Here is a 25,510-nt window from a genome sequence, read left to right on the forward strand (position 1 = left end):
TTGTTGTGTGCATTAAATGGGTTTTGAGGGTTCTGTATTAATGTGTGTTTCAAACTTGCAGATTTGGACAAGCACAGAACAAGGGAATATCATGGTACCAAGAGTTAGAGATGTGTGGATGCTGTCTAATCTGAGGCAGCATTTCAGGAGTCTATATTCTGTTCACATAATCTCTAAATCTTTAGAGGACATTAATTTATGTTAGAATGAATTGGGTGAATCTGGCTGAGAACTTCATCCTGCTAATTCCCTTCTACCAAATGGCAATATACTAAAGAATAATTGCTTGTGTAATACTTGAGAGATACTGATCTTTATGTTTTTCTCTTTAGCAGGCTGCTTGCAGAAATTTGACTGTAATGATAAATATTTTTAAATTTAACATGTGATTTAGAATGTTCCAATTAAAATTGTATGATAAACATTTTTAGACTTAACATTATATTATTTTAAACATTCCTATTAAAAATACATGTAGTAGCACACATGCTACCGGTAAACTAAAGAGTCATGGGGCTAAAATTAGTAAAAAAGCAATAGTAGAGTGATAAAGAAATGTAAAAGTCAGACAGCAAATGCTCTGATTCTCTGCCAGTTCTACAGACTTGCTAAAATACAGTGGAAAAGTTGTACATGCTTTTGAACTATTTTTGTATTTCATTTTCAGTGATATAATGATGAGAGACAATCTCTTTGAAATTGTAACAACTTCTCGAACCTTTTATGTGCAGGTAATTTCTTTTTTTAAACTTTGGGTAAACCCAAGAGACTGCCAGAGTTAAATACACTTTAAAAGTGAAACAACACGTTTTGACCATGCCATGATTTTCAGAGGGGATGTGATCTTCAGGATATTTTATTTACTGCTTTATATAGCTGTATACATTTAACAGTAAATTCAGAGTAAGAGCTTAAGAAATGTCTGGGTTAAGGAATGAGGGGTGAGGTGGTTGTGCTGCTGCAGGAGGTGGGCCAGTGGGCAGGCTGAGAGCTGCTGCTGACCATGGTGTTGCTGTTGGCTGCAGGCAGACAGCCCTGAGGACATGCACAGCTGGATCAAGGCCATTTCTGGGGCCATCGTGGCGCAGCGGGGACCGGGCAGATCGGCAGCTTCCGTACGTCACCCTGCGCTCCAGGAGATGCCATTGGCTCCTGTTCACTTGTGCCATGCACTCCTGGTTTTTCCTTTTGCCTTTCCTCTCTCCTGTCCTGTAGTAATGTGGCCTCTTTGCATGAACTTTCAACCAGACTGCTGTCAAATACTTTGTGTTTTTAAGGAGCACTTTTTTAAGTCTTACCTGTGACTTTCTGTGCATTGGTTGTCTTGAACACGTAGATAATGCAGTGCTAACCTAGAGAAGTCCAGTATGATCTGTCACTATTACTAGTTTGGGAGTTCAGTTAAAACTTTCTAATTCCTGTGAGGTGTTTCTGCTAATTGCTGTGTTTTGCAATCAAATCACAATATCCTAATTTCTTTGTAGCAACTCTCGCTGCTGAATTGTCGTTCTCTATTGCTGATAGTTTATTGTATATGCAGATACAAATGAAAATTTAAGAGATTGTGCTCACATGAATTAGTTCTTGCTGTTGGAAGTGCAGTGAGAACAGCATCTTGCAGTACTGAACTGGGGCACTGTGACAAGTGTTAATATTTCTGAAGCCAGCATCTACTACCATTTAAACTGTATTAGTTGTTTAGCACAAAGGTCATTAACTTGTGGAAAGTAGTGGGAGTTACTCTGGTGTCACAGTGTCTCCAAATATGTCCAGATATAGCACCAGGAATATTTCACAGTTCAGGTATTGCATGCTGTGTTTTTCATTTTCTGTCTCTGGGATGTTTTGTAATAAACTGAATGTATCATTACCCCCATAATCTGAAATCTAATAATTCAAACCCAGCTTTTGAGAACAAATTTGCATTGATACCATGTTTCTGGTAAGTCAGCCTAAGCTCTGAACCAATTTTTGGTAGCTGCTTCATGCTTTTAAATAAACTTCCTGTTACAAATTTTTTCTTTGTGGGGGCAATGAAAACATGCAGGTAACTTTTCTTTCTGTATGCTTTTTTCCCTTTGTTTTTTGTTTTATTTTTGTGTGGGGCTAACTGAGCAATGTAGCTATGACTGTCTGCATCACTTCTTGTTCCCTCTGTTGTCCTCTCTCCCAAGCCCAGGTGACTCTAATCTTAGCTTTGCACTGTGTTCCAGATGCGGCAGGCCAGAAGGCTGTCGAATCCTTGTATACAGAGGTATACATCAAGAACTGGTGAATGCAGCACGTATGTGGGCTCTCATGGAAACTTGCCTTCTTAACAGAGGGCTAGCACTAGACACTAATTTGCACTGTAAAGCAAACTAAAAAAATCATGCTATCTGTTGTCATTACCATTACTGAAAACTAACTCATCAATAATATCGTTCGCTCACAGGTTTGCACTGTTTTTTCTTGCTTTTAAAATGATTGGAAATGAAAAACACCAGAACCACTGCTTATACATCAAAGCACAGTAAATATTTAAACTTAAGTGATGTGATGTCACTTTAATAGGAAAGTACTAAAGCTAATTTGCATGAGAGTTCATATTTCCATTTTACTTTACATTTGCCTTGAAACTGCGCAGAAGCAAGATTAAATTAGAGCTGCCCACAAACTAATACAGATGAGTGCACACAGAACATGCACGCTGTAACTAGGGTTTGGAAGGGTCTATAATAGCCTGATTTGCATGGCTTAAGAGGTCTCTGCATGAAATTATTAGTTCAAACATAGAAGCATTATATAATAATGTGTAATCCATACATTGTTCAAAGCAGGGCACCTCAGGAGTAGTGCAGCAGCACAGTCTCTTAACAGTGAAATTACAGCCAGTGTGCGTAGTAAAATCTGAGCATCCTTCAGGGAAGCTTAGCAAAAATTCATAGATCTTGTCCTAATGTCCCTTTTGTCCTATTTGGTGAAGTAAAATTATTAATAAGAAGAACAACAGTAGATTAAGCAGTGAATCATAAATTTTCCTAAAGCAAACTTTTTTCCTTAAGTGGAGTATCAAGTGAGGTATGAAATAAGGCAGTGTAAATGATGTGAAATACTTTGGTGAAATTGGACACCAAACTCAAGTCCAAAATAAAGCTGCACAGGTTCATCCAATAACAGTAAGCTCATTTATAAAAAGAAAGAAATATGGTAGTACTTGGCAGAACCCATTTTGATGAAGTTTATTAATTCATGTCATGAGAATGTCATAACATCCTAAAACAAACTTGAAAAACTACTGTGGAAAAAAATAAGTATCTAATTTAGGATGTATATTTGCATCTTGGACACACATCTGTGATGGGTTTGGGGTTTTTTTGGCTAACAAATGTGCTTGAGGAATGCCTTGATTTGTGTGTACACATGGGTTGGCAGATTCCTTTAGTTCCTGGACTAACACTGGTGATGGCAAAACTGGCAGCAGCTGCAGCTCCTAATGCACACACAGTTCACTGCAGCACCACACAGCATTTGGATCAGAGCATTTCAAACCCAGCACTGCTCAGGGATTTGAGACATCCTGACAGAACTGATGGATGCCGTGCAGAACCCAAGGAACTTTTTGTTCCTGTTCAGGAGGTCAGGCTATCCCAGGACATCCAAATGGCATTCCATGCCTGTGCTTCAGACAACTAAATCATTCCTGGCTAGTCTGGGGACTTGTTTCTTTCAGTAAGTAAATGGTGGAAGATTAATTTGACAGTTATATAAAGGTCAGCAGAATGATGATAATAAACACAAAAGAACTTGAATGAAAGGAGTAGCTTAAGTATCAGATTATTTTCTATGTCATTAACTTTGGAAATATTTATGTAGTCTTGATATCTTAAAATTTTTGTTTGGTCCTTGGGAGAAATGGAGAAGATTTGGTGTCCCAAGAAGAGAGAACAGTAAAATGTGCATTACTTCAGGATTCAGGATACAAGTGCTTGATTTATATGAATAGGTCTAAATACATTTTTCTTTTGGAAAGATGTGACTTTTCAATGGTCTTTAAAGTGTGCATTTTCAAGAAGTTATTTATCTTAGTAAAATAAGGAGCCTCAGTTTGCTGGACTATACTATAAAGTCTACATAGCTGCTGTGCTTGATTTAGGAGTTTAATTCCATTCAATGCAGCAGCTGATGTGCTGTCACATCCTGCTGTGAGCTCACACTCAGTAAAGCAGTGCCTCGAGAAAGCACCTGCCTCCTGCTGCCGTGGCTGATGCTTCGCTTTGTGTATTTTCTGTCTCGATTTTTTTTGTTTTGTTTTGGTTTTTTTTTTTGTTTTTTTTTTTTCTTTGTGAGTGTGAAATCTGAAACTGCATCTTTCCAACGTGACACCAGCGACTTCACCTGACACATTTCCGTTGTTTTTCCAGGAGCATCCCGAGCCTTCTCCCGAGCCCGGCCATGCTGTCCGTGCTGCCGGCCCAGCCGCAGGCAGCTCACATTCCACAGCCCCTCCCAGCAGCCCTGTGGTCCCAGCCCCTCACCCCAAACCCTCTGCCTTGGAGAAGCGAGGATTTCACGAGTCTTTTACCAAGGCCAGGCCAAGGAGCTACAAGATCCAGGCTGTCGCTCCAAGAGAATCAACTTCCAAAGTGACTGAACGGGGCCCCTGGGAACCCCGGAGCAAAAATGGCACTCAGGAACAGGATCCTGGCCTTGTGGATCTGGATGATGCAAGCCTTCCAGTCAGTGATGTGTAGGGATGGAAGTGTTTGGAGAATGATCCATTTGTTCGGTCCTTTAATTTCCTTGCTTGGACTTTGAACCAAAGAAAATTCCAGGAAATGAGAACAAAACAAAAAAAAACCAACTGGAGCACTGCTGTTATATATATGTGTGTGTGTTCCTGTGCACACATGGGTATATATAATGTGTTTGTGTGTTGCCTTTCAGCTGAGGGTCAGAGATGGACCTTAGGTGTTTTCTCAAAGCCTGATAGTAAATCACTTACTAGGGAGGGGCCAAACTGCACAGTTTAGGAAAAAAAAACCCGACCCAAAAGGCATTAAAAAAAAAAACAAACTTCTGCAAGTAAGCAAGATACCAGCAACTTCTAATTCCTAATCTGGCAGATTCACTAAATTTGCAACTAATGCTCTGTTTTGGAGAACTTGTTGCCAACAAATGTGATTATTTAATTTCATCTTAAACTACAGTAAGATTTTAGGCATATATAAGAATATTTTCTCTCCGTGACTTTCGGATACCAGGAAATGCACAAAATGTTTTTTCTGTTCTTTACGATCAACAGTGTCAACTGATTTGTTATCAGAACAAGAATTCTGAACTCCCTTGGAATTCTAGTTATGGTGCTGTAAAATTTCCACTAAAATAATATTTTGAATAGTCAGCCTATTTTTGATGCACTCCTAAAGGTGGGTTATAACTTTTTGCACATTTGGGTTTCCGTGGACTGCATGTAGTGGTGTTTTGGAGGCGGGGAGAAGAGAATTTGGACTTTGGAATTTGGACACTTTAGGTCTTTTTAACTAAGTAGGGTTTATGTTGTGTTACATTAGGCTTTGCAGCAATTATGTTTTCTTAAATGTTTAAATGTTAATTGTTTGGTTACTGTTTTGAGAATGATTTCTTTCCCAGTGCTTTGTGAACAGTTCTTGTTCCTGTATTGATCAGTGGAAGAGCTCCTCTAGTTGTGTTATTGGTACTGAACTGTTCCTAGTCCTGCAATCGTGGCCTATAACTTTTGGTGCACTAAGAATCTGAAGTGCCTGTGTTTTCTCTCACACTGTTGAAACACTTTTGGGTTAGTGATGTACACAGACCATTCTTACTGGGTTTGAGCGTTGGCTTGGAGTTGCTCTGGATAGCATAGTTTGAAACAGCTCTTTAAAACAAGATTTATGCCAGGGGTACCAGTGTTCTGGTGTTGCACCCACTGCTGTGCAATATGTGTTCTTAAAAAGTGAGTATTTGTTGTTTGTGTACATTGTGTTAATGGGGCATCAGTGATGCCAGCGAGGAGAACCTTTACATTTCAAGTATTGGATTAGATGGTGTGTACTTTTCATCATTTTTGGAAAAAAATGTTTGCTTTAATCCCAACCCCACAAATATCTCATGCTGCTCTTACTGTGATCCCGATTGTCCAGCTTTGTGAGACTTTTTGTCTACTGGAACCTAAGATACATATCAGGAAAGTCCATCTTCTCTCCTACTTCCAAACTGACTTCCTGCTTGAGAGATATGGATGGCTTTACCACAGCAATTTGTTGATCCCAGGACAGAATAATTGGTGTCATGTAAGAATGGAATATAGTTAATTTCAAAATCTTAAATTATATCAGCACCTTCTTTTGGTTTTGGTTTATTTTTTTTTTTTTATCCATAAGCTAACTAACCACTGTCTTAAGGCAGTGGTGTCTGTAAATTACTGGTTTTGTTTGACTTTAGATATATGTGAAAACTAGCACAGAATTGGAAATTACTGTAAATGTCTGTACTAGTATTGTAGGTTTTAATTTCTATAAAAATAAACCATTAGCTCTTCAAAAGCTTATTTTTTCACAAGTACATTCTGTGTGGAAGACACTTTGCATTGTAACATTTTTACTGTAGTCTAACATCTGAAATCACTTGCTCTGGTACAGCTTTCACACTGCATGGTCATTTTATTATATTTTGGTATTGGCAATTTTACACATTGGGTGGAGGTAAAGCAGCTCCATTATGGGACTTACAAAGAGGGGAAAAAGAGAAAAACGAAAAAAAGAAATGAACTACTGTTGTAGTTCAGTAGCATAGGGAAATAGTTGTGGTTGGTCACTGTCAGGGTCTCCTATTTATCAGTACTTTTATAAATCTATGAAAATTGTTAAATTATTTTAGAAACAGTGCTGTAAATACGTCACATTTAAATTGTCAATAAATCAGTTTGGGTAACTTAAAATAACATCTGGTTGAGTTTCTTTGTACCATGACAGTATTTGATCAGAGCAATATATTCTTTTTCAGCATGCAAGAGGTCAGATTGTCCTTTATCCAGCCATAGCATCTTCAAATCTAATCAGGTTGTGTAGCCTAAGAATGAAATTGAACAGACTGAGCTGATTTTCTTGTGCTGTTCTCAGTTTCTTCTCTGGAGGTTTTACATATTATGCAAGGGATATTGATGGAAAAGCATCCCAGGGGAAGGAAATGTAATGTGAATTTTCCTTCTTTATTCTGATGGATCAGAAGGGTTCTCTCTCAGAGATGCTTTCCTGAAATACTAACTGGACACAATTACCCAGATTCCACTGCCACCACCTGGCTGTGCACTCTGCCCCTTCACTGAAGAGGAAACCAAGTTATTCTGTATGTCTACAGATTTAAACCCACTGTGTTAAAATAAAATATTTCCAGAAAATGGAACTGCTGACTGCAGTGCACTTTCCTGGGGGCACCTGCTGAGGGGTGATGCTCTAGGATACAGTTTTAACAAAGTGGAATATTCCTTAACTTCGTGGAATATCAGGATGTCAGCACCACCTAGGGGTCACACTCCAGCTTTAAGAATCAGTCAAATCTAGCACTAATTTGCTTTTAAAGTGTATTTCATACTTAAAAACTGATCTGGAAACTCCAGTTGTTAAGTCTCTGGACTGAGGCTGGGTGTCTTTTTTTGTTTGTTTTGTTTTGTGTTTAGTTTTTGCTCTTTTTTTTTTTTTTTTTTTTTTTTTTAACTAGTATTTTTTAGGTTTTATAGTAAGTATTGTAATAGATGGAGAAATTGCAGAATGCACCTTTTATGTACACTCCGAAGGTGTGGAACAGAAATATTACTGTCGTTCTAACCATTCTATTTTAAATAAAGGTGAGAGGGAAGAAATGAAGGGGAACTATTGGCTGGGGAATTTTAGTCTAAATGTTGAAATTAAAGCAGTAAAGCCCTCTGTGCTGTGTGTAGTTTTACATTTTAACAGTTTCATTTAATGTCCTAATAGTCATCTGAACTCTGTAGAACAGCCTAGAAATTTGATGCTCCAAGCCAGTGAGCTGCTGAGAGCCCTTCGGAGGTGAAGTGAAATAGTAAAATTCTGAAGGCAGCTCTCTGGAAAACTCAAACCCTGTGAGTTGTGTCTGCCTGGATTTTTCACTTGAGATTTTCGGTGCAACCTCTGTGGAGAAGAAACTAATTTGTGAAGGCTAATGGTGTAGTAGTTGTTGAACCCTGCCCTTCCAAGTGTCACTTTTGACACTGTAATTAGGATTTGCATTTCAAACGAGTGGAATTTGGCATATCAGGCTGCGCTGTGAGCGCATCCTGCAAGAATTCAAGCCACTCTGTCGCACTGCATGGGGACACCTGAGTCACCTTCGCTCACCAGAGGGGTGGCAGAGCTGGCAGAGCAGAGGGTTTGTTTTCTGTAAATGACAAAGTTTCAGCGCTTGTTTTACACTGCAGTGTGCTACGTGCGCTCCTGCTGGTAGGTTTGCCCTGCGACAGGAAGGAAATGCCACCTGACCACAGAGACACGCTCGGTGCAGATTAGCAATTGTTTCTTGGGGCAGGTCGCTTGGCTTCGTGTCAGCCTTTACAAAAGACACCCTGATGGTTCATTTAGTTGGTAAATTATGCCACCAGTTAATGCTTCTCAAGCACCAGGGCTAGATTATATCAGGAAAAGAACGTGGAGTTTTAAATTTCCTGGTTTGAAGCCATTCTCTTTCAAAGCGATGGCTTTTTTTTTTAAAAAAAAAGGGTTTGTTTTTTCTTTAAGTTTTTGTAAGATTTCTCTTATGTTAAAGTGGGTTTTTGGGAGGTGGGAGTAGGGGTGTTACACTTTTTCCCCAGAAAACCTGAGAGGAAACCATTAAGGCATGAAGCAAGCAGACAGAATAAAGCTAGAAAACTTTCTGCCAAGTCCAAGATGTTAGAGTTTGCTCAGACTATCAGCATTCCAGCCTTCCCAAACCTCCTTCTTCCTCTTTTCTGACCCTTCTAGACTCAGACTTTCCCTTTTTTCTCTGACCAAGTGTGCCCTTTTTTCATTCTTTACTCCCCCTTTCCGTGTGTGCCCAGGTGCTCTGGGGTCACATTGCAGGGCGGGGTGGCACAGCATCCCTGGATCCCTGACAGCAGTGTCCACACTTCCACTCCTCCAGGAGAATTTCTAGCGTGTGATCTCTAGGTGGAGCCTCCTGTCACCCAGTTCCTTTTGAAAAGTAGGAGATGAGGTATTTTAGCTCTGAGACTCTGGAGTGTGTTTTTCAGACCCGTTTTTGGCTTTCTGGTGGTTAATGTCTGCTGACTTGGGGAACTGTTCTGTGTCAGCTGGAGGAGAAATTATAATTGTGGGGTGTGCAGTGCCTGTCAGGTCTAAGGCATTTGTGCCCACACCAGATAGACAATTAACAAATCTATTTTTCAATCAGCTAATTCATTAACCTCCCCAAAGATTTAGCTCAGTTATTCTGGAAAGCAAGACGTTTATATTCAGATGTTGTGTGCCTACATGACAACTATAAAATTAATATCATAAAATACTATGTTTTTAATAAGCAAAAGATGTACATTCTTACCAAAAAGAGTTTGAAGCAGATAGTGCTGGATGATGTGTTAAAAAAAATATATTGTACACCTTTGCTCTCTAGAACAACCACAAAGATAAAGATAAAAAGAGACACAATCATCCATGGAGAGAGGATGGCAGACCCTGGAGCTTTCCCACTGCTGTGATTTTTTTCCTGCTTGTGAGATAAGGCTCCAGTGGCTTCGAGCAGTAAGTTATCTGACCACAGCAATGTGAGAGGAGAGCAGAGAGCCTTCCTGGGAGGATGAAACCCCACAGCAATATTTTGCTCCTGCTTCCAAATAGGAGTTTGAGATCTTTGATGAACCTTTTTTTTTTGGGGGGGGGGTGGTGGGTGGAGGGGAGTGTTAATGGGTTTGGGCTTTTTTTGTTTGGTGGGAGTTGTTGTTTGTTTCTTGCTGAAAGCTCATCACCTTTCCTTAAAGACTTGTCTTTATTTAAGAAGGGGCAAAACCCAAGCCAAAAAAACCGCCAAGCTTATAAAACCCCCAAAGCCTATTAAAAGTAGTCAATAAGCAATGGATAATTAATTACTTGGAAATATTTTGCCATGATATCTATCTATATATAAACAGATTATATATGGATATATATATATATATATATATATGTCCCCCATATATATATATATAGAGGAGGATATATATGTATTTTTTTTTTAAAGATTTCTAACTTGTTTATTTAACTTTTAATATTTTCTTTGCTTTTTCTTAGACTTGTTAACAAAAATTATTTTAATATTAAGACAGTTTTCTGTTAATTGTTCAGTTTTACTGTTGGGTCACTTCTGAAATCAGATGATTCTCCTGAAATTTCTTTCTTGCAGAGTGTAGAAGTTTTTGGAAAACTGCAGATGTAAAGAGTTCACACTGGAACTTTAACTGAGAACGTTGGAATATACGTGGTTTCCAAGCTTCAGGTACTAACCAACAGTTTAATAAGTTTGATAAGTTTTTATGTTGTTCCCTGGAACAATTTGAATTCTGGTGCTTGGACGCTGCTTCTACCTGCTCAAGTGTCTCGTTGCTAAACTTTTCCTAGGGGAAGATATTTTGAATTATTTTGTATTAAGGTAGTTGCTGACAAGTTCAACTCCTTAGTCGCAGCTCATCTAACAGTTAACAGCATTTCCTCTTGCCTAATGGGTTGTAAAGTTCATTAGCTTCTTGGTTATCGGCGCCTGATAAAGGTACACTTGAATAATTATAGATTGGGAGTGAGTTCAGAAGTTTAATCGGCTTATAATTAAAAAAAAAAAAAAAATAAATTGGCTTTGCATTTTTCCAGCTCTTTTAAACCGTTCCCTCTCAGCTTTGGCAGGGATTCCCTGTCCCTCGGAGGGCACTTGGTTGTAATTAAATCTCCTTTCAGAGCACCTTGTATGTGCCCAGAGAGCAGATGGCAGAGAGGCTGCTGTCCATAGGTTCTGGCCGGTGCCCAGCTGCCGGATAAATGGGATCAGTCTGCCTATGGGATGGTGGAAAACGACTTTTTTTTTTTTTTTTTTTCTTTCCTAATTATTATTCCGGTTGATTAACCTTCTGCTAATTGCTGGTATCCACCTCGCCCTGCGGCTCTGAGCATCGCGGGTGAAGCGCGGGGCCGAGCAGAGGGTGGGGAGCATCCTTCCTCTCGTCCCTCGGGTACCGGGAATCTCACGGGAATACCGGGCATTCCCGGTGGGGATGCCTGATGTTTGCATACATCCATTTACATACAATGGATTTATCGCTTCATTCCCACCCGGGCACCGGCGCCGCGCTCCCCCAATCCTCTTATCAACTGGAAACGTTATCAGCGCTTACTTTGGGTTGCTTTCCCGTAATTCCTGAGATGAGGAAGCGTTCGCACCCCCTTCCCCTGTTTGCAGCAGCGCGTTATCAGCCTTTCCCTCGATTTTAATCGCGATTGCGGTGTTTTCAGCACCAAGTTTCCCCGCAGCGCCGGACCCCCGGAGGGAATGTCTCTGTCCCGGGGGGGATGTCTCTGTCCCGGGGGGATGACTCTGTCCCAGGGGGGTGTCTCTGTCCCGGGGGGGATGTCTCTATCCCGGGGGTGATGTCTCTGTCCCGGGGGGATGTCTCTGTCCCGGGGGGGTGTCTCTGTCCCGGGGGGCGGTGTGGGTGTCCCAGCCCGGGGGGGCCGTGCCCGCGGTCCCGCCCCGCCCCGCCGCGTCTCTCCTTAAAGCGCCCTCCCGGCCCCCGGCGCGCTCACCGCGCTCGCCGCCCCGGAGCCGCCGCGATGCCGCTGCGGGGCTGGACGCTGCTGCTGGCGGCCCTGCTGCCCTCCGTGCTGCCCTCCGTGCTGCTGGCCGCTCCGCAGCCCGTCTGCCCCGAGCGCTGCGACCGGTCGCGCTGCCCGGCGCTGCCCGCAGCCTGTCCCGGCGGGCCCGTGCTGGACGCCTGCGGCTGCTGCCGGGTGTGCGGGGCGGAGGAGGGCGAGGCGTGCGGGGGCTCGGGGCCGCCCTGCGGAGAGGGGCTGCAGTGCGTGGTGCCGCCCGGAGCCGTGCCCGTCTCGGCCACCGTGCGCAAGCGGGCGGCGGCGGGGCGCTGCCAGTGCACCAGCAGCGAGCCCGTGTGCGGCAGCGATGCGGTCACCTACGCCAGCCACTGCCAGCTGCGGGCTGCCAGCCGCCGGGCAGAGCGCCTCCGGCAGCCGCCCATCATCGCCATCCAGCGCGGAGCCTGCGGCCAGGGTGAGGATGCGCGGGGGATGGCCCGGGGTGCGGGGGGAAGCGCGGGGCTTCGGCCGCATCATCCTCATGCCGGGTCGGGACACTGTTCCCCGGCCCCATCATCCCCATGCCGGGTCGTGATGTGGTTCCCCGGCCCCATCATCCTCATGCCGGGGCGGGACGCGGCTCCCCGGGAAGGAGGGACCGCGGAGAGGAGCTGGAGACGAGGTTTAGCCGCTGCTCAAGCTGGGCGCTCCAGCTCAGCGAGAAAGCGAAGCAGGAATGCGATTTGGCAGCGGCTGCCAAGTGTACCCAGCTTAAACTTATTTCCAACCCCAGAGGGGTGATGCCGGGCTGGAAACTGGGGGAAACTGCTGCAAACCCTCAGCAGCGGGTACGGCTGCTGACCCGGGGCCGGCTGTGCGGCTGCAGCAAAGTTTGGAGAATTAACTCGAGCGCGTTCCCGTGCCGGTGCTTTGTCACAGGGAAATGCCCCGGGGAATAAAGGCAGGAATGCAGGAGCCGCTCAGATGTGATGGAGCAAAGGAGTGGGCAGAGCAGGCTGCTGCCTGCCTTGGCCCGGCTTAGCAGATGCGCTCTGATTAATAAAAGACTTGCTGGAAAGGGAGAAGCCTGATAACAGCGTGTTAAGCTCCGTCTAGAGTTTTGTGTTTGTTTTTATTGAGTTTTTTTTTTTGAGGATGGAGATGGCCGCCGATAAGTAACAATGCGAGGCACTTCATGAACATTCTTTAGTTGTCAGTGCAGTCAAACCGAATGTAATGTGAGTACTCGGAGCTGCAGGACGGATGCGAATTATTTGTGAACGGTGTAAAAGGGCATTGCCGGGTTACGAAACGGTGCCTCGGCAGCTGGAGCGGCTCTCATGCCGGAGAAGTGCTCGGAGCGGTAGGAGCTGTGGGTGCAGGATGTGACAGAGCGGGGCAAAGCCGTGCTGGGATAAGCAGGGGATGATCGTCACAAGATGCAGCCCCTAATGCAGGCTGGATTAAACCTCGTAAGCCGAGCGTGTGCATCCCTTCCAAGCCATCCAGCACCATTAGGGGGTAATGTGTAAAAATTAGCATGAATTAAGGCTTTATTTCTGAAGTGGCCGTCACTTTTTAGTAAGTCAGTGCTGTTTTAGCGAGGATTAATTCTTTTGGTATAAACTATATAACTTCTGGACTTCCTTCCTTTTAAAACACATCTTTTTCTACACTTAGCCATCATCTCTCCAGCAGAAAAACATTCTGATGTATAATGGCTGTGTGTACAGCCTACAGATCAAGCTTGCAGCTTTGGTGTCCACACAATCAATTTTTTGTATCCCTGGTTGTCCCATCAGTGTCAAAGCTGTGTTGTGCTCCATGGCACGCTGCTGGCATTTGCTGACACTGGAGACAATCAAACTTTTCATGCCACAGTTTCCTGATGCCCAGTGTTAAGACAATGCCTTGTGATTTTTATTCTGGATTCATGAAACCAATATTGTTTTCTCTGCCTTTTCTGCTGATCGTTTGCAGAATTGGGGCTGTGTTTGAGCTGGAAGCAATACGTGCCTCTGGTGGGGGGTAGAGAAAATGCACAGGCTGCACAGAGTCCCTGTCTGGGAAAGCCCTGCTGTTGTAGATCCATCAGGAGTAATTCCATACAATCATTTTGCCCTGTTGCACCTCTGGAACAAAAAGAAAGTGCTGGAGAAATCAACCAGTAGCACATGTTTGTCCCTGGATGAGGGCAAACGTTGCTACCAGCAAAGGATTTTTTTTTCATATGTAAAGAACCTGAAATAAAAAGGAGTGGAGAGTAAGCTGTAAAGTGCTTGAATCAATGTTTGAAAAAACATTGCCTAATATTTGGCTCCTTAAATTAGTTAATTTTCGATTTTATTTTGAGTTCATCATCAGGAGTGCTTTCTCTACCTAAAGAAGACTGAGTTCTCTCTAGCCGTTTTTTCATAGTGACACACCCGTGTAAATAATTTGGTCAATACAATGCAACAGCACAGGGAAGCAAAGGGATGGGAGCATAGAGAAAGTGTTTGGGAAGCACTTCTTGTTGTTGTTTTTAAACTTCACACTATTTCAATAGCTGGTCAAGTACAACGATGTGTATATTGCTTAAAATAAAGTAAAACTTTGTAATTTTCAGTTTTCATCTGCCACAGTCCCCTCCCAGTGCTGTTTTTGTCCATTAGTGATTCCCAGGGAATCTCTTCAAATCACAGATGTGTTTGTGAGGGTGCAGTAGGAGGAGCAGGTTGCTCTGGGTCTGTGTGCATAAGGGGGATGATTCCCTCTGCAAAATGAGCCTTAAAAAACTCAGTCTCTTCCCAGCAGTGTCCAGCTGTGCTGTGGCCATGGGCAGCATGACCAGTGCTACCCTGCTGTGCCCTTTCTGCCTGGGCAGGGCTCCTGAGCTGCAGCTGGCACTAAAATCTTCCCTTTCCATCAGAGCATGAGAGACACTGCCAGAGGATGTTCAGAGCCCGTGCTGGTGCAGCTCTGGATGTTGATACCACTGAAAATACAAATGCTCAGAGAGAAGGTGAATGTCCTCTGGGCAGAAACTGTGGCTGTGTAAGAATCCCACACCCAGGAGTGAGGTCAGTGCCACGAGACCTCAATATTCAGTGGTGAGGTGCAGCATGCTGGGAGGATGTTTTCTTTTTCTTCTGTAAATATGTTTTTGGTGGCCTTAAATCCCTCCTGCTGACCAAGGAAGGAATGCTCAGCATACAACTTAAACCAGGCTTTATTCCCTTCCTCATTTTTCCCACAAGTGTTGGCAGGAGTTTTGGGGCAGCGTGTCCTTCTCTTCATGTAGTGCTCTTCACACTGTAAAATATAAACTAACCTGGATTTGTCCTTTCCTCATTAACCCAAGGAGGAACGTTCCTTGTGGTTGTTCTCCATTTCTAGATATTTTCTGCCTGGTTTTGAGCTGGTTTTATATGTTTTCATATTTGTATTAGGTTTACTATGTCTAATGTGGTATCCTAGTGAGCTCAGCAGCCCTCAGCTTGCTGGCATCTGTCACAGGTGGCTCACACTTGTCCCAGGCATGCCCACACCATGATGTCACATCTGGGGTTTGGTGGGAGCTCTTACGGCTTAGATTAATCAGATCATTGCAGTTTGATTGTCTGGGGAGGAGGCAGAGGTGAGGGTTAACTCTCAGTCTAGAAAGCTCTGTATCACTGAGATACAGATTTTGCTACCTCATCACCCAGTTTCATAGTTCTGGAGATAGGAAGGGGGAAGCAAAAAAAAAAAAAAATCAGTTTCTTGACTGAAGTGGCTGCCTGTTTTGAAATGCAGCAGGCAAAACTGCATCCAAGTGTCTCTGTGTAATTATCTGGCAGGAGGAAAGGACCTCTGCAGTCAATAACCCATTTGTCATTAACTGAGTCCTTCTGAGGCAGCCTAAGAGTGAGCTCAGGGCAGCAGAGGATGGGAGGGAGATGGACCTGCCTGCATTCCTGAGCCTGATGGTGCTGATGGGCTGGCACTGCTGAGCCTGGCAGGAACCAGGAATGGGGCAGGGAGACAAACTCAGCCAGGAAATCTGTGCAGCTTGGGAACACAGCCAGATATTTATCAAGAGGGAAGTTGATACTGTTGTTATGAACAAGGCTTTCAGCTGCTTCCCAGAAGATAATAACAGGCACACGGTGGTGGTTTTATTATTATTATTTGTGTGCTGAAGAAGTGTTGGGAGACTTTGGCAGGTTACTTGGCACGTGCCAAGTCTATTAAAAATGACCCAGGAGGACCAGGTTTTTAGGGTCTGAGTGCACAAATGAGCATTCCAGTGCTGCTAAACTTCATCTCCTCCCTCAGCTGCTGTTTGGGTGGTCTGAACATCATTCTTTTCCAACTTTTCCTCAGTCTATTTTGCAGCAGCAGGAGGAGGGAGGGAAGGAGAGAAGAGGCAGCTGAAAGCAATGGAAATAAATAGCAACATCTTTCCAGAAGAGAACCAATTCCCAAGTGTGGGATTAAAAAGCTTTTCCAAAGCCAAGTGCTCAGCTCAGAGAAGAGGCAACTGTAAGAAGTGGTTTGTCTGAAGAACTCACCTTTTCCCCTCTCCACATCTAGATTTCCTTTCTGAGGAGCAGGCAGTAATTTTGCAGTCTGCAGACTTCAAACAGTCAAGTCAGTAAACACAGATTGGAACAAGGAAAGTTTCAATCCTTTCATCTTCTGGGCTTTGAAATTTAAAGGTACCTGTGGACTGGGCAGGAATACTTGAGGCCATGAGTAAGCAGCAGGAGTGTTGTTAAGCAGAGTTTGGATGTGAGGGAGGCAGCACATCCCCAGCAGCTCTCAGGCTCTGCCGTCCAAGAAATAGGAGAAGCTGGAAAATATTTTTCAAATGTGAATTTACGTGTGCTTGGAGTGAAAGAAAGCAACGTCAGAAATAGAAACTGGGGTACTGTGGAACTTAACTTGTGTTGTAAATACAGCCATTCCTCAGTCCCAGAAGCTGCTGGGGCCTCTAGAATCTCTGGCTGGACTTGGCAGTGAGTCCCACTGCCTTTGTAACTGGGCCCAAGTGAATACCTGACATTATTTTGGAGGCTGTGTTCAGGATGTAGAATAAGAGACTTTATTTTGCCTTCTAGATGTAGGTCACTATGATTTCCAAATTGATTGTCCTGCTTCAAAGAGAAGAGTAGAACTAAAATATTAGTCTCCTTATATCAAAGGGCTTTAAAATAATTGATCTCATACTAATGCATGTTGACCCTGTATCTGTAGGTAACAGGAGAGTTATATCATCTTAAGGCTGTGAGACAGGACACAGGTTATTTTAAAGTTTAGTGAACTGAGAAGATACTTGCTACCATATTTTAGCAGCTGGAGATGAATTATGCAGGCAGGCAGAGCAGCTCTTGAATTTCTGGGTTAATATCAGGCACCCTGGTGCACTGATAAGGTGAAGCACAAGGTTGGAGGTCAGCTGGGTTGTGCAATTTGTTACAAGTGCTGTGGCAGGAGCTTGTTTCTGGAGGAAAAAAGTGGAAAAACAAAGCCAATACATGTTGCATGTGTGAGCAGATGCATTTTCTCTGCCTTTTCAGCAGGCTGATACCTGGCCCTGTCACTGGCAGTGCCATTAAAACTCTGTGTGGTGTTGGTTAACCAAACCTCATTCTTGTCTCTGACATTTTTTTCCCCATTGGGATTTCTCAGTTTTTCCATCTCCTCACTCTTGTAAAGCCTTTTTTTGGTGAGACATGGGAGAGGGATGTGCAATGAAGAGTTCCTACATCCCCTTTTGCAGAACTGCTGCAAGAAATCCCAGTGAGACAGAGCTATGGGCCTTGAAATGTTTCTGCTAGCACTTGGATTTGCACATATTTTTGTTGCCAGACAACTGATGGATAAAATAATGCTTATTAAATCTGGTGGCCATGCACAGAAGTTATCTAGAGGTCTAAAATTTGAAATATTTCTGTAGCAGAGGGTAACATTAGGAGGAGCTCTCAATATTTTTCCAGAGACCACTGTCAGTGCCCCATTTCACAGACAGTGAATCTAGGGCAGGGAAAGATGAAGAGATTTGCTCAAGGTCAGCCAGCAGCAGAGCTGAGAGCAAACTGAGCTTTCATGAGTCCCTGTTCAGTTTTCTGCCCCTTGCCAGCATTGCTGCTCCATTTTCCATTACTTTTCTTTTTCCATTACTCTATTTCTCAAACTTTCAGGCTGCAGTTTTGGCTTTGCCCTGCTAACAGCATCGATGGTCTGTCGATCTGCATCTCCAGAAAATCTCTTGGAGGAGGGAAGGACTGGGTGGACCAAGCAGTAGGAAGGAAGAGAAACCCAAACAAGTCTCTCCCCTCCCACCATCCCACCCCCAAAATAAACACAACCCCCCAGCAATCTCATGCTTCAACGTTTGTGGTGGTAAAGGGATGATTCACTCCTTTTTCCAGGACAGCACAGGCACTGTTTGGAATGTCTGCCCTTTCTCTATCTCTCTGTAGACCTCAATCTATCAAGGTGAACTTGGCTAGCCCTTGTTTTCTTTTGTGTTCAGACACTAAAAGTGGGCAAGCAGAAGCCATCTATAGATATGAAAAATACTTGGAGGGTCCATAAAATAAAGAAGGATAGGTGTGTAGATATGAATATCAATATTCAAATAGCTACTGTTTATAGGGGAGCAGTGAATATAGTAATTAGAACTCTAAATATCTTTGAAAAATGCATATTTGAGAGGGTGGAATTGAATCCTGCTGTCCTTTAAACCTTTCATGAGGAGCAGCAGGAGCAGCAGGGGGCTGTGTGACAGTGGCTGCCTCTGCTGGCAGTGCCACCCCCTCACTGCAGCTCTCCAGGTAGGGTGGTGGAACATCCACAATACTCCAGGTTCATTTCCCAGCCACTCACTGATTTCTGATGTCTACATTAAAACAAATCTGGGTGGTCTTGGAGTGATTCTTGAGACAGATGGAGAAAATACTGCCAAAGGCTGACAGATTTTTCAGGCTGTTTAAGCTTTTTTGCAATGTAGTTTTGCTGTGTTCATGTATTGTACAATTACAACACCCCAGAGTAGGAGTGGTGTCTGTTTTCTTACTGTTCTGAGGGTTCTCTATCTATTTTTTCCCATAGATTTGATCCTTATTTGTATCAGCTCCATCTCACTCCTAAGTCCTGCTGCAGCAAAGTGGTGAAATCAATTCCTGCTCCAGCTGCAGAAAAGCAGCATCTTAGGAAGCTTTTTATTGGCTTTCCCCTTGAGAGTTTTTTTTTTTTCAGACTAGAGAGAAGTTTAAGAAGCATGAAAACAAGAACTTGTTTTTATTCCCTGGTGTCTTCATACCAGGGTTCCTGGAAGTTGAAGCTAAGTCTCTCTTAAGCAGGGATTTCTTCTGAAGATGCAATGTGAAAGTTTCTCACATACTTAAAATGAGATCTTAATGGGTTTATAATTTTAAGAGGAATAACCAAGTTCAGACAGCTGCTGGTTACATGTGGGATATAGGAATTACCACGTCGTTGGTACTTCATGGGTGTTTTGATGTTATTTTGCTGGTTCTCTGTCTGCAGTGAGCTGGAGCTGGGAGGTAAAGCAGGGTGATGACCCCACTTGGAAGGGACACAAACTGAGCAGGGCTGGAAAAAAAAGGAGAGGAGGAATTATTCCTGACTCATCTGTTGTATTTTCAGCCTTCTGCAGAAAAGAGAATTGTCCTCTTTAACCTGTTGGCTGAAATATTCTGTTCCTCTGTCTGCAGGAAATGGAGCAGACTCCTTTCCATAACTACCTGACTTATATTTCTTAGTGTTTCCAGCTCAGACTGGGCTGCTGTTGATGATATTTTCAAGCTCAGCACTCTGTGCCCTTGTCCTGAATTACTTTTCACCTTTATTCAATTTCTGAGCATCTCCCTGCCTCCTCTGCTCATGCTCACCCTGGTGCCTGTGCAGGGCACTGCCAGCACAGCCACCACAGCTCTGTGCCTTTGTCACAGGGCTTCTGGCTCCCAATTAATTTGTCATCTCAGCTGAGCCCCCCTCAGCATTGTATTAAAATGGGAATGCTGCTGCAGGGACGGCGTGTTCCTGCTCCCAGGGCTGCCTTCCCCCTTCCCTTCCCTTCCCTTCCCTGGGCTCCTGCCTGTTTATGCACAAGCTGGGTCTCCTCCCACCTCACCGCTGCTGTTTACAGAAGGAATTGCAGTTTCCTGTTGTTTTAGATGGAGCTGTCACTCCTCTCTGGATTCCTGCCCTCCCTGCTGACACCCAGTTGCTTTTGAGCCTCATCAGCTCAAAAGTCTGATGGTTTTTGCTCCTTGCTGCTGTAACTGTGAGTCTGTTTTGCAGGGCAGCCAGTGCACTTGGTTTATAAAGGAATTTCTGGCATTCCTGAGAGTTTTTATATACATATTTTCTCCCTGTGAGGTTCTGCAAGGGTTGCTAAAGCCCAAGATTGTTCCAATCAGATAAAAGAGGGGTTATGTCCATTTTAGAGCTAAATTTAAGACACTAAAGCACAAATTGCTTTTCACAAGTTGCATGGAGACTGAGTAACACAGCTTGGACTGAGATGCATCCATCTAGGGCATTCCTTCTAAGCAGAACCTTCCAATCCTGTGACTAAAGTAATTCAGCAGCTGAGTTGTAGCAAAGACATTCTGTATCTGATTAACTTCCCACTTATTTTGCCTTGTAGAAAAAGTTCCTGTTTGGCTAAAAATGAAAATCTGAAATGATATAGGAACTTCCTAGAGAAAAGCTGTGGGCATGTTACATGAGGAATTTGCCCATTGACCATTTTCAGTGACAAGAACATCCTGAATGGCCTTGGTACTGGATGCCAAAGAGAAGCTGGGCAAAGCTCTCTGAAGGCTTTGCTTTGCAATTTCATTTTCTTCAAATACTTTATGTTATTGTTTTATAAATAAATACCTTTCCCTTTCAAGCTCTTCTCAGGGAAAGCATTAATTTGTGGCCAGTAGTGAATGAGTAGAATATCAATTAAAACATGAAACTTTTTCACTTTTATTTTGTTACTCAAACGTGCTTTTGTTCTGTGAGTGACCACACATTGGACTGAAAAGTGTCCAGTGTTACCATTAATTTGAGAGCTGTTCTGTTCTATGAACTTTGTGTAGATTCCTTGTTTTGTTTAGCTTGGCAGCCCTTTGGGGTTTGTTTAAAATCAGTGATTAAAATGAATGAGTTTCTGCTTTTGGATTAGCAGGGAGAATACAAAGTCCTTGTTGAAGACTGCCAAGAAAGAATTGATCATCTAAATATTATGATGGTGAAAATGGACTTTAGTTTCTCTCTGCACATGTGCATTTATGCCAAATAGCAATTTCACTTAAAATCCTGACTTGAATCTTGCAGTGGTTCTTGCTGCAAGAAAATATTTTAAGTGAAGATCAGATTGGTGCAGTTTATTGTTTGGAGAGATTTCAAGCATTTTATTCCACCATTATTTAGCACTATGAAAATATTTTTGCTTTTAGGGATGTCACAGTAATACAGATTTTCTTTGCAGAAATCTGTGAAATGTCTTGAGTTTCTGCATGGATTATACAGGAGGAAAAATAACTGATGCAATAGCATCTGCATTAACAAGGTGCTGTGGTTTAGATCTCTCAAAATTCCCTCCAATGACCTAAGAGTTGCTCTTGAGCAAATTGTGTGTGACACGTAGAATGTTGTTCCTTATTTTCTTAGGTTTGCATTGCATAATACCCTTTTTTTGGTGAATTACACAATTTATCCTTGAATAGGAAGTGGAATATTTAGGCTTGCAGTATTCTGTAATTTAAAAAAGGAAAGTGTGGCAGCAGATTCCCACATTTTTCCTTGTCTCTCTCCAACAGGACTTGCTGATCCTTCTGTTTTCAGTGAGCTGAGCACCTTTGCTGGAGTTTTGTCCCCATAGTCAGAGGTTTGAAGGTTTTTATATGGCATGAATGGAAGTTTGTACAAACACCAGTGGCTGGAGTTTTATTTGGGAGGGTGGAAGCTCTCCAAGCAAAACTTGGTTTGTGGTTTGTGTCAGTAGTCACCGGTTCTGGCAGCCCAGAGGTTTCCTGAGTGCTGGGGCTCTTTTGGTTTCGTTCTGCAGAGAATCCCAAACCCAAGCCATGCTTTCAAACCCTTGTGTGAGTCTAAACAAGTGGTGAGTGCAGGAGGAAATAATCACCTACTTTCTGCAGACTGGGTTGTTTAATATCTTTAGTTATCCCATAGACTGCAGCCCTTCAGTGAGGGTGGCACAGAGAGCTGCTGGGATGTGCCTGTTTTCCCCTTTCTTCATGTCTAAGACAAAAAGTCCCCTCAAATGGGGCAAGTACTTTGCTCCTTACTTCAGTCCTGATGAAGGAAATCAGAACCCCCTTTTTGAAAAGAGGAAAACAGGTGAAAACTGGGTGGGGAAAAGCCCCATGTCTGAGATGTGCCCAAAGCTTTGTTTGGAGACCTGCTCTCTTCTCTATGCCAAGAGAAGTCCTTACAGAGCAGCAGACAGAGCTCCCAGCAGAAGGGGAGAGGTTACTTTGGTGAGATTTCTATCTCCAAAGCATCTCTTCAGGTTAGCTCAAAATAACCACCAAAAGCAGCATGTGTGAGCTGTGAGCATCATTGCATCGATGCCACTTTGAGTAATGACCTAACCAGAACCCAGATCTTAATTTGCTTTTTGGCTCCTCTTTATGAAACCAAATTACTTCAGTTGTTTACAGCTGGGTGTGCTTTTTTTCATGGCTTGGTACTCTGTCTTGCTCACCTAGCACTCTGTTTACTGATTTATTAGCCCTCTTAATGCCAGTTGGCAGAGACTTGCCTTCTCATTTCAGGGCTGGCAGCCAGCACACCTTTGAAGTCCTTGAAGAACTAGTTGCCTTGGGAATTCTTCATGCTATAACTTATTTAGCCTTTAACCTATATAAATATATTTTGGGTTTTTTTTTTTTTTTTTTGTCATTAACTGAATTCACAACAATCATGTTTATTATGTCATTAATAAAGGTTTCTTAGCCATGCTTGTGGGCATTTAGGGCATTGTGCAATAGTTCAATAAAAACGTTACAAAACACAATAATCACAGCATATAAATAGAAAGAGGAGCAGTCTGGGAAGATTTGAACATCAGAGCCTGAAGGTATTTAGGAACTGGAGCTTTATTCAAGCCCAACTCTCAATGATTCAGGAACAAACCGAAACAACACCACCCCCACCAAAAAAAAAGTCTCCCCCAAACTAAAACCAAAAACATTTATTTGCTACTAAAGCCCTGAGCTATTGGCACAGCTGGAAAATAGATGTGTAAGAGAGGAAAGGAAAGTATAGCTGGTGAAATTCTCAGATTCTCTGCTGCATTCTACAGGGGCTGGTTATGGCTGGGAGCTGCCCTGTGGTGGTTGAGGAATGAGCATCTGCCCAAATTCAATTTGTAATATTGTTGTTTTTATGCTGAAATGGTGTTTCCATTTAGGCTTCCCCATGGTAGTTTGTGCCTGGGTTCAAATCCTAGATAAGATTTCACACAGAGGTGGTTTCTTGTAGGAAAGATCAGTGCAGCTCTCAGCTCCCCATGTGTAGCTCAGTAATCCCAAAGAGCAATTAGCTTGGTTTTTTTTGGGTGTATTTTTAGTGTATCAATACTTCTACTACAGCCTTCAGATTTTATGTTGCTGATAAAGACCAGTTCACAGGAATTTTTTCGTTAATATTCATCAATTAATTAATCAAGATTAGTACATTGACTGTTGTTTATTTGCTTTAAAAAGGTATGTTTTCCATTTGAATGGGCAGTGGTTCAAGAGCAGTTGCAAAACTGTGTTACACAATGCAGGAATTCCTAATACATAAGCAATAGGCAGGCGTGGACAGCTGCTGTGAGCTTTTTGGGTCAGTATGCCATGAATTAGTATTTATTATCTAACTTTTTCAAAGTAGGAAATTCTCAACTTTTTTTTTCACTCTGCAATTTAGTTTGGGACTGTGTGAGGGGGTGGATTATGGACAAAATACTGTTGCCTCTGAAATCCTGGCTTTTGTAGGCTCCAGTTCCAAGGGAAGGCAGCTCTGAGGTGGAGGATTAGCAGTCTCACCATGTACAGCCTGGCATCCTTTTTCTTCTTCAATAGCTAAAAGCAAAAAAAAGATTGAAGGCATGAAAAAAAGCTGTGTTTTGCCTGTGTAGTTCCCTCATCTGTGGAGCTTTTTTTTTCCCAAGGGCAGGATGTGACCTTTGGATGTCTGCAGCATTGCAGCTGAGATGAAATCATTTTATAAGCAGTGATCAAAAAGCATATTGATGGCTGCAGCAGTGCCCTGTGGTGTTCTAGCCCAGCACCACATTAATCCCATCTGATGATCTGTCCAACACCTATTTAATGCAAGTGGATAATTCCAAACTGCAGTTCTTATTGTAGCAGTTTCCCAAAAATACCTCTGTTATAACTGTCAGCTTTACAGCAATGACACGTCTTGTTTGATACTGAATATTTCTGGTAGGGAATATTAATCATTTTGTAAATTGATATTTCTCAATCAGCAAGCCCTTATGCCTCTGTGGGGTGAAAGCCCAAGGGCAAGAGCTGATGTGTAAATCAGAAAGCACTGAATACTCTTGAGGAAAACAGTGAGGTGAGGACAGAAGTTTCCTGATCAATGTTGCTGCTTCACAAAGCAGATAAACATTTCTGAGACAGCACGGCGGATTTTGTGGTTACTGCTGCGGCTGCTGCCTGTGATGGGCTGCATGTAAAAGCCCTTGAGATGTTTCACAGGGTATAAACAAGAAAAATACCTGTTCTTGAGTGACAGATGGTGTTTGGGTGGAGCATGCCCCCCTGTCATGAGGGCAGTGCGTGCTGCTTGGCATTGGGAAGTCACCTAGAACAGTTCAACCCTGAATCAAACCAGTGTCTGGTTAGTGCTAAAAGCAGTGGCATCTTGTTCCCAAATCATTATTGCCTCCAATGTGTACTTAAAAATTTGCATGGTTTTCCTCTCTGGTTTTTCCAATAGCAAAGGGCATTCAGGGTTTTGGTATTGGGAAGGTTTTATGGGATAGTCCTTGGTCTCCTGTGAGTCTGCAAATAAATCGTCCTCTTACACCGTCAAAGGACTTACAGCATCCACAAGCTGCTTATTGCTTTAATCTCTGCATGGATTTAGAAGCCAAATGGCAAAGATGGATGGGGGCAGCACAACACATTAATGCTGCTCTGAAAGTCTGTTACAGGCTTGGCTTGTGCCTGTGTGAGATGGATGCACCAGATAAAACTGAAATGAAATAAAAGGTGTTTCTTGCCTCTGAGGGAATACAGAATAATTCTTTGGGGTGTTCCCAATTTGCATAGCTGCTCCCAATTTTAAACAGGAATGTTTTGCCCCTGAACTGCTTGAGGAGGAGAAGCTGTGTCAGAATTGTGAGTTTTTCCCAGGGATGTTTAGACTCCTCTTGGTGCAGACAGGTTTTCTGTTGGCCACAATGGGAGTTGGGTATCCAGTGGCTTTTGAAAACCCCACTGGCCCCTGTTGAATACTCAGTGCCCATGAGCTTTTGTTACAGCACTGCCCAGGAATGCAGAGCTTTGTGTTCCCATTGTGTTGTTATATCTATTTTATAGCCCTGGGGGTGGCTCATTTTATGCATTCACAAAAAATGTTAAAATGGAAACGTGGTCAGCTGAGAAATCGATTCTCAGACTGAACTTTTATGGGACATTTTTATATGTGTGACTCCAAGGCAGGGTGGGATCCATGGAGCTGGTACATCTCAG

At 43.0% G+C, this 25,510-nt stretch overlaps 2 protein-coding genes across 7 annotated transcripts in view; both read left to right on the forward strand.

Moving 5' to 3' along the window:
• PLEKHA1 (pleckstrin homology domain containing A1) overlaps window positions 1–7,468 on the forward strand; it is a 31,530-nt gene extending 24,062 nt beyond the window's left edge. For 2 of the 6 annotated variants that reach the window (XM_056494866.1, XM_056494865.1), the window contains exons 10-13: window positions 668–731; window positions 1,026–1,115; window positions 2,214–2,284; window positions 4,404–7,468. In XM_056494866.1, coding sequence (XP_056350841.1) covers window positions 668–731; window positions 1,026–1,115; window positions 2,214–2,284; window positions 4,404–4,629 — 451 coding nt within the window. In that variant the 3' untranslated portion in view covers window positions 4,630–7,468. The remainder of the gene's footprint in view (window positions 1–667; window positions 732–1,025; window positions 1,116–2,213; window positions 2,285–4,403) is intronic. The other 4 variants (XM_056494867.1, XM_056494868.1, XM_056494863.1 and 1 more) reach the window with 2 other exon arrangements.
• A 4,293-nt stretch (window positions 7,469–11,761) lies between these two features.
• HTRA1 (HtrA serine peptidase 1) overlaps window positions 11,762–25,510 on the forward strand; it is a 31,346-nt gene continuing 17,597 nt past the window's right edge. Inside the window, exon 1 of the mRNA XM_056494896.1 lies at window positions 11,762–12,261. Coding sequence (XP_056350871.1) covers window positions 11,808–12,261 — 454 coding nt within the window. The 5' untranslated portion in view covers window positions 11,762–11,807. The remainder of the gene's footprint in view (window positions 12,262–25,510) is intronic.

The sequence above is a fragment of the Oenanthe melanoleuca genome, chromosome 6, assembly GCF_029582105.1.
Source record: "Oenanthe melanoleuca isolate GR-GAL-2019-014 chromosome 6, OMel1.0, whole genome shotgun sequence".
Lineage (NCBI taxonomy): Eukaryota > Metazoa > Chordata > Aves > Passeriformes > Muscicapidae > Oenanthe > Oenanthe melanoleuca.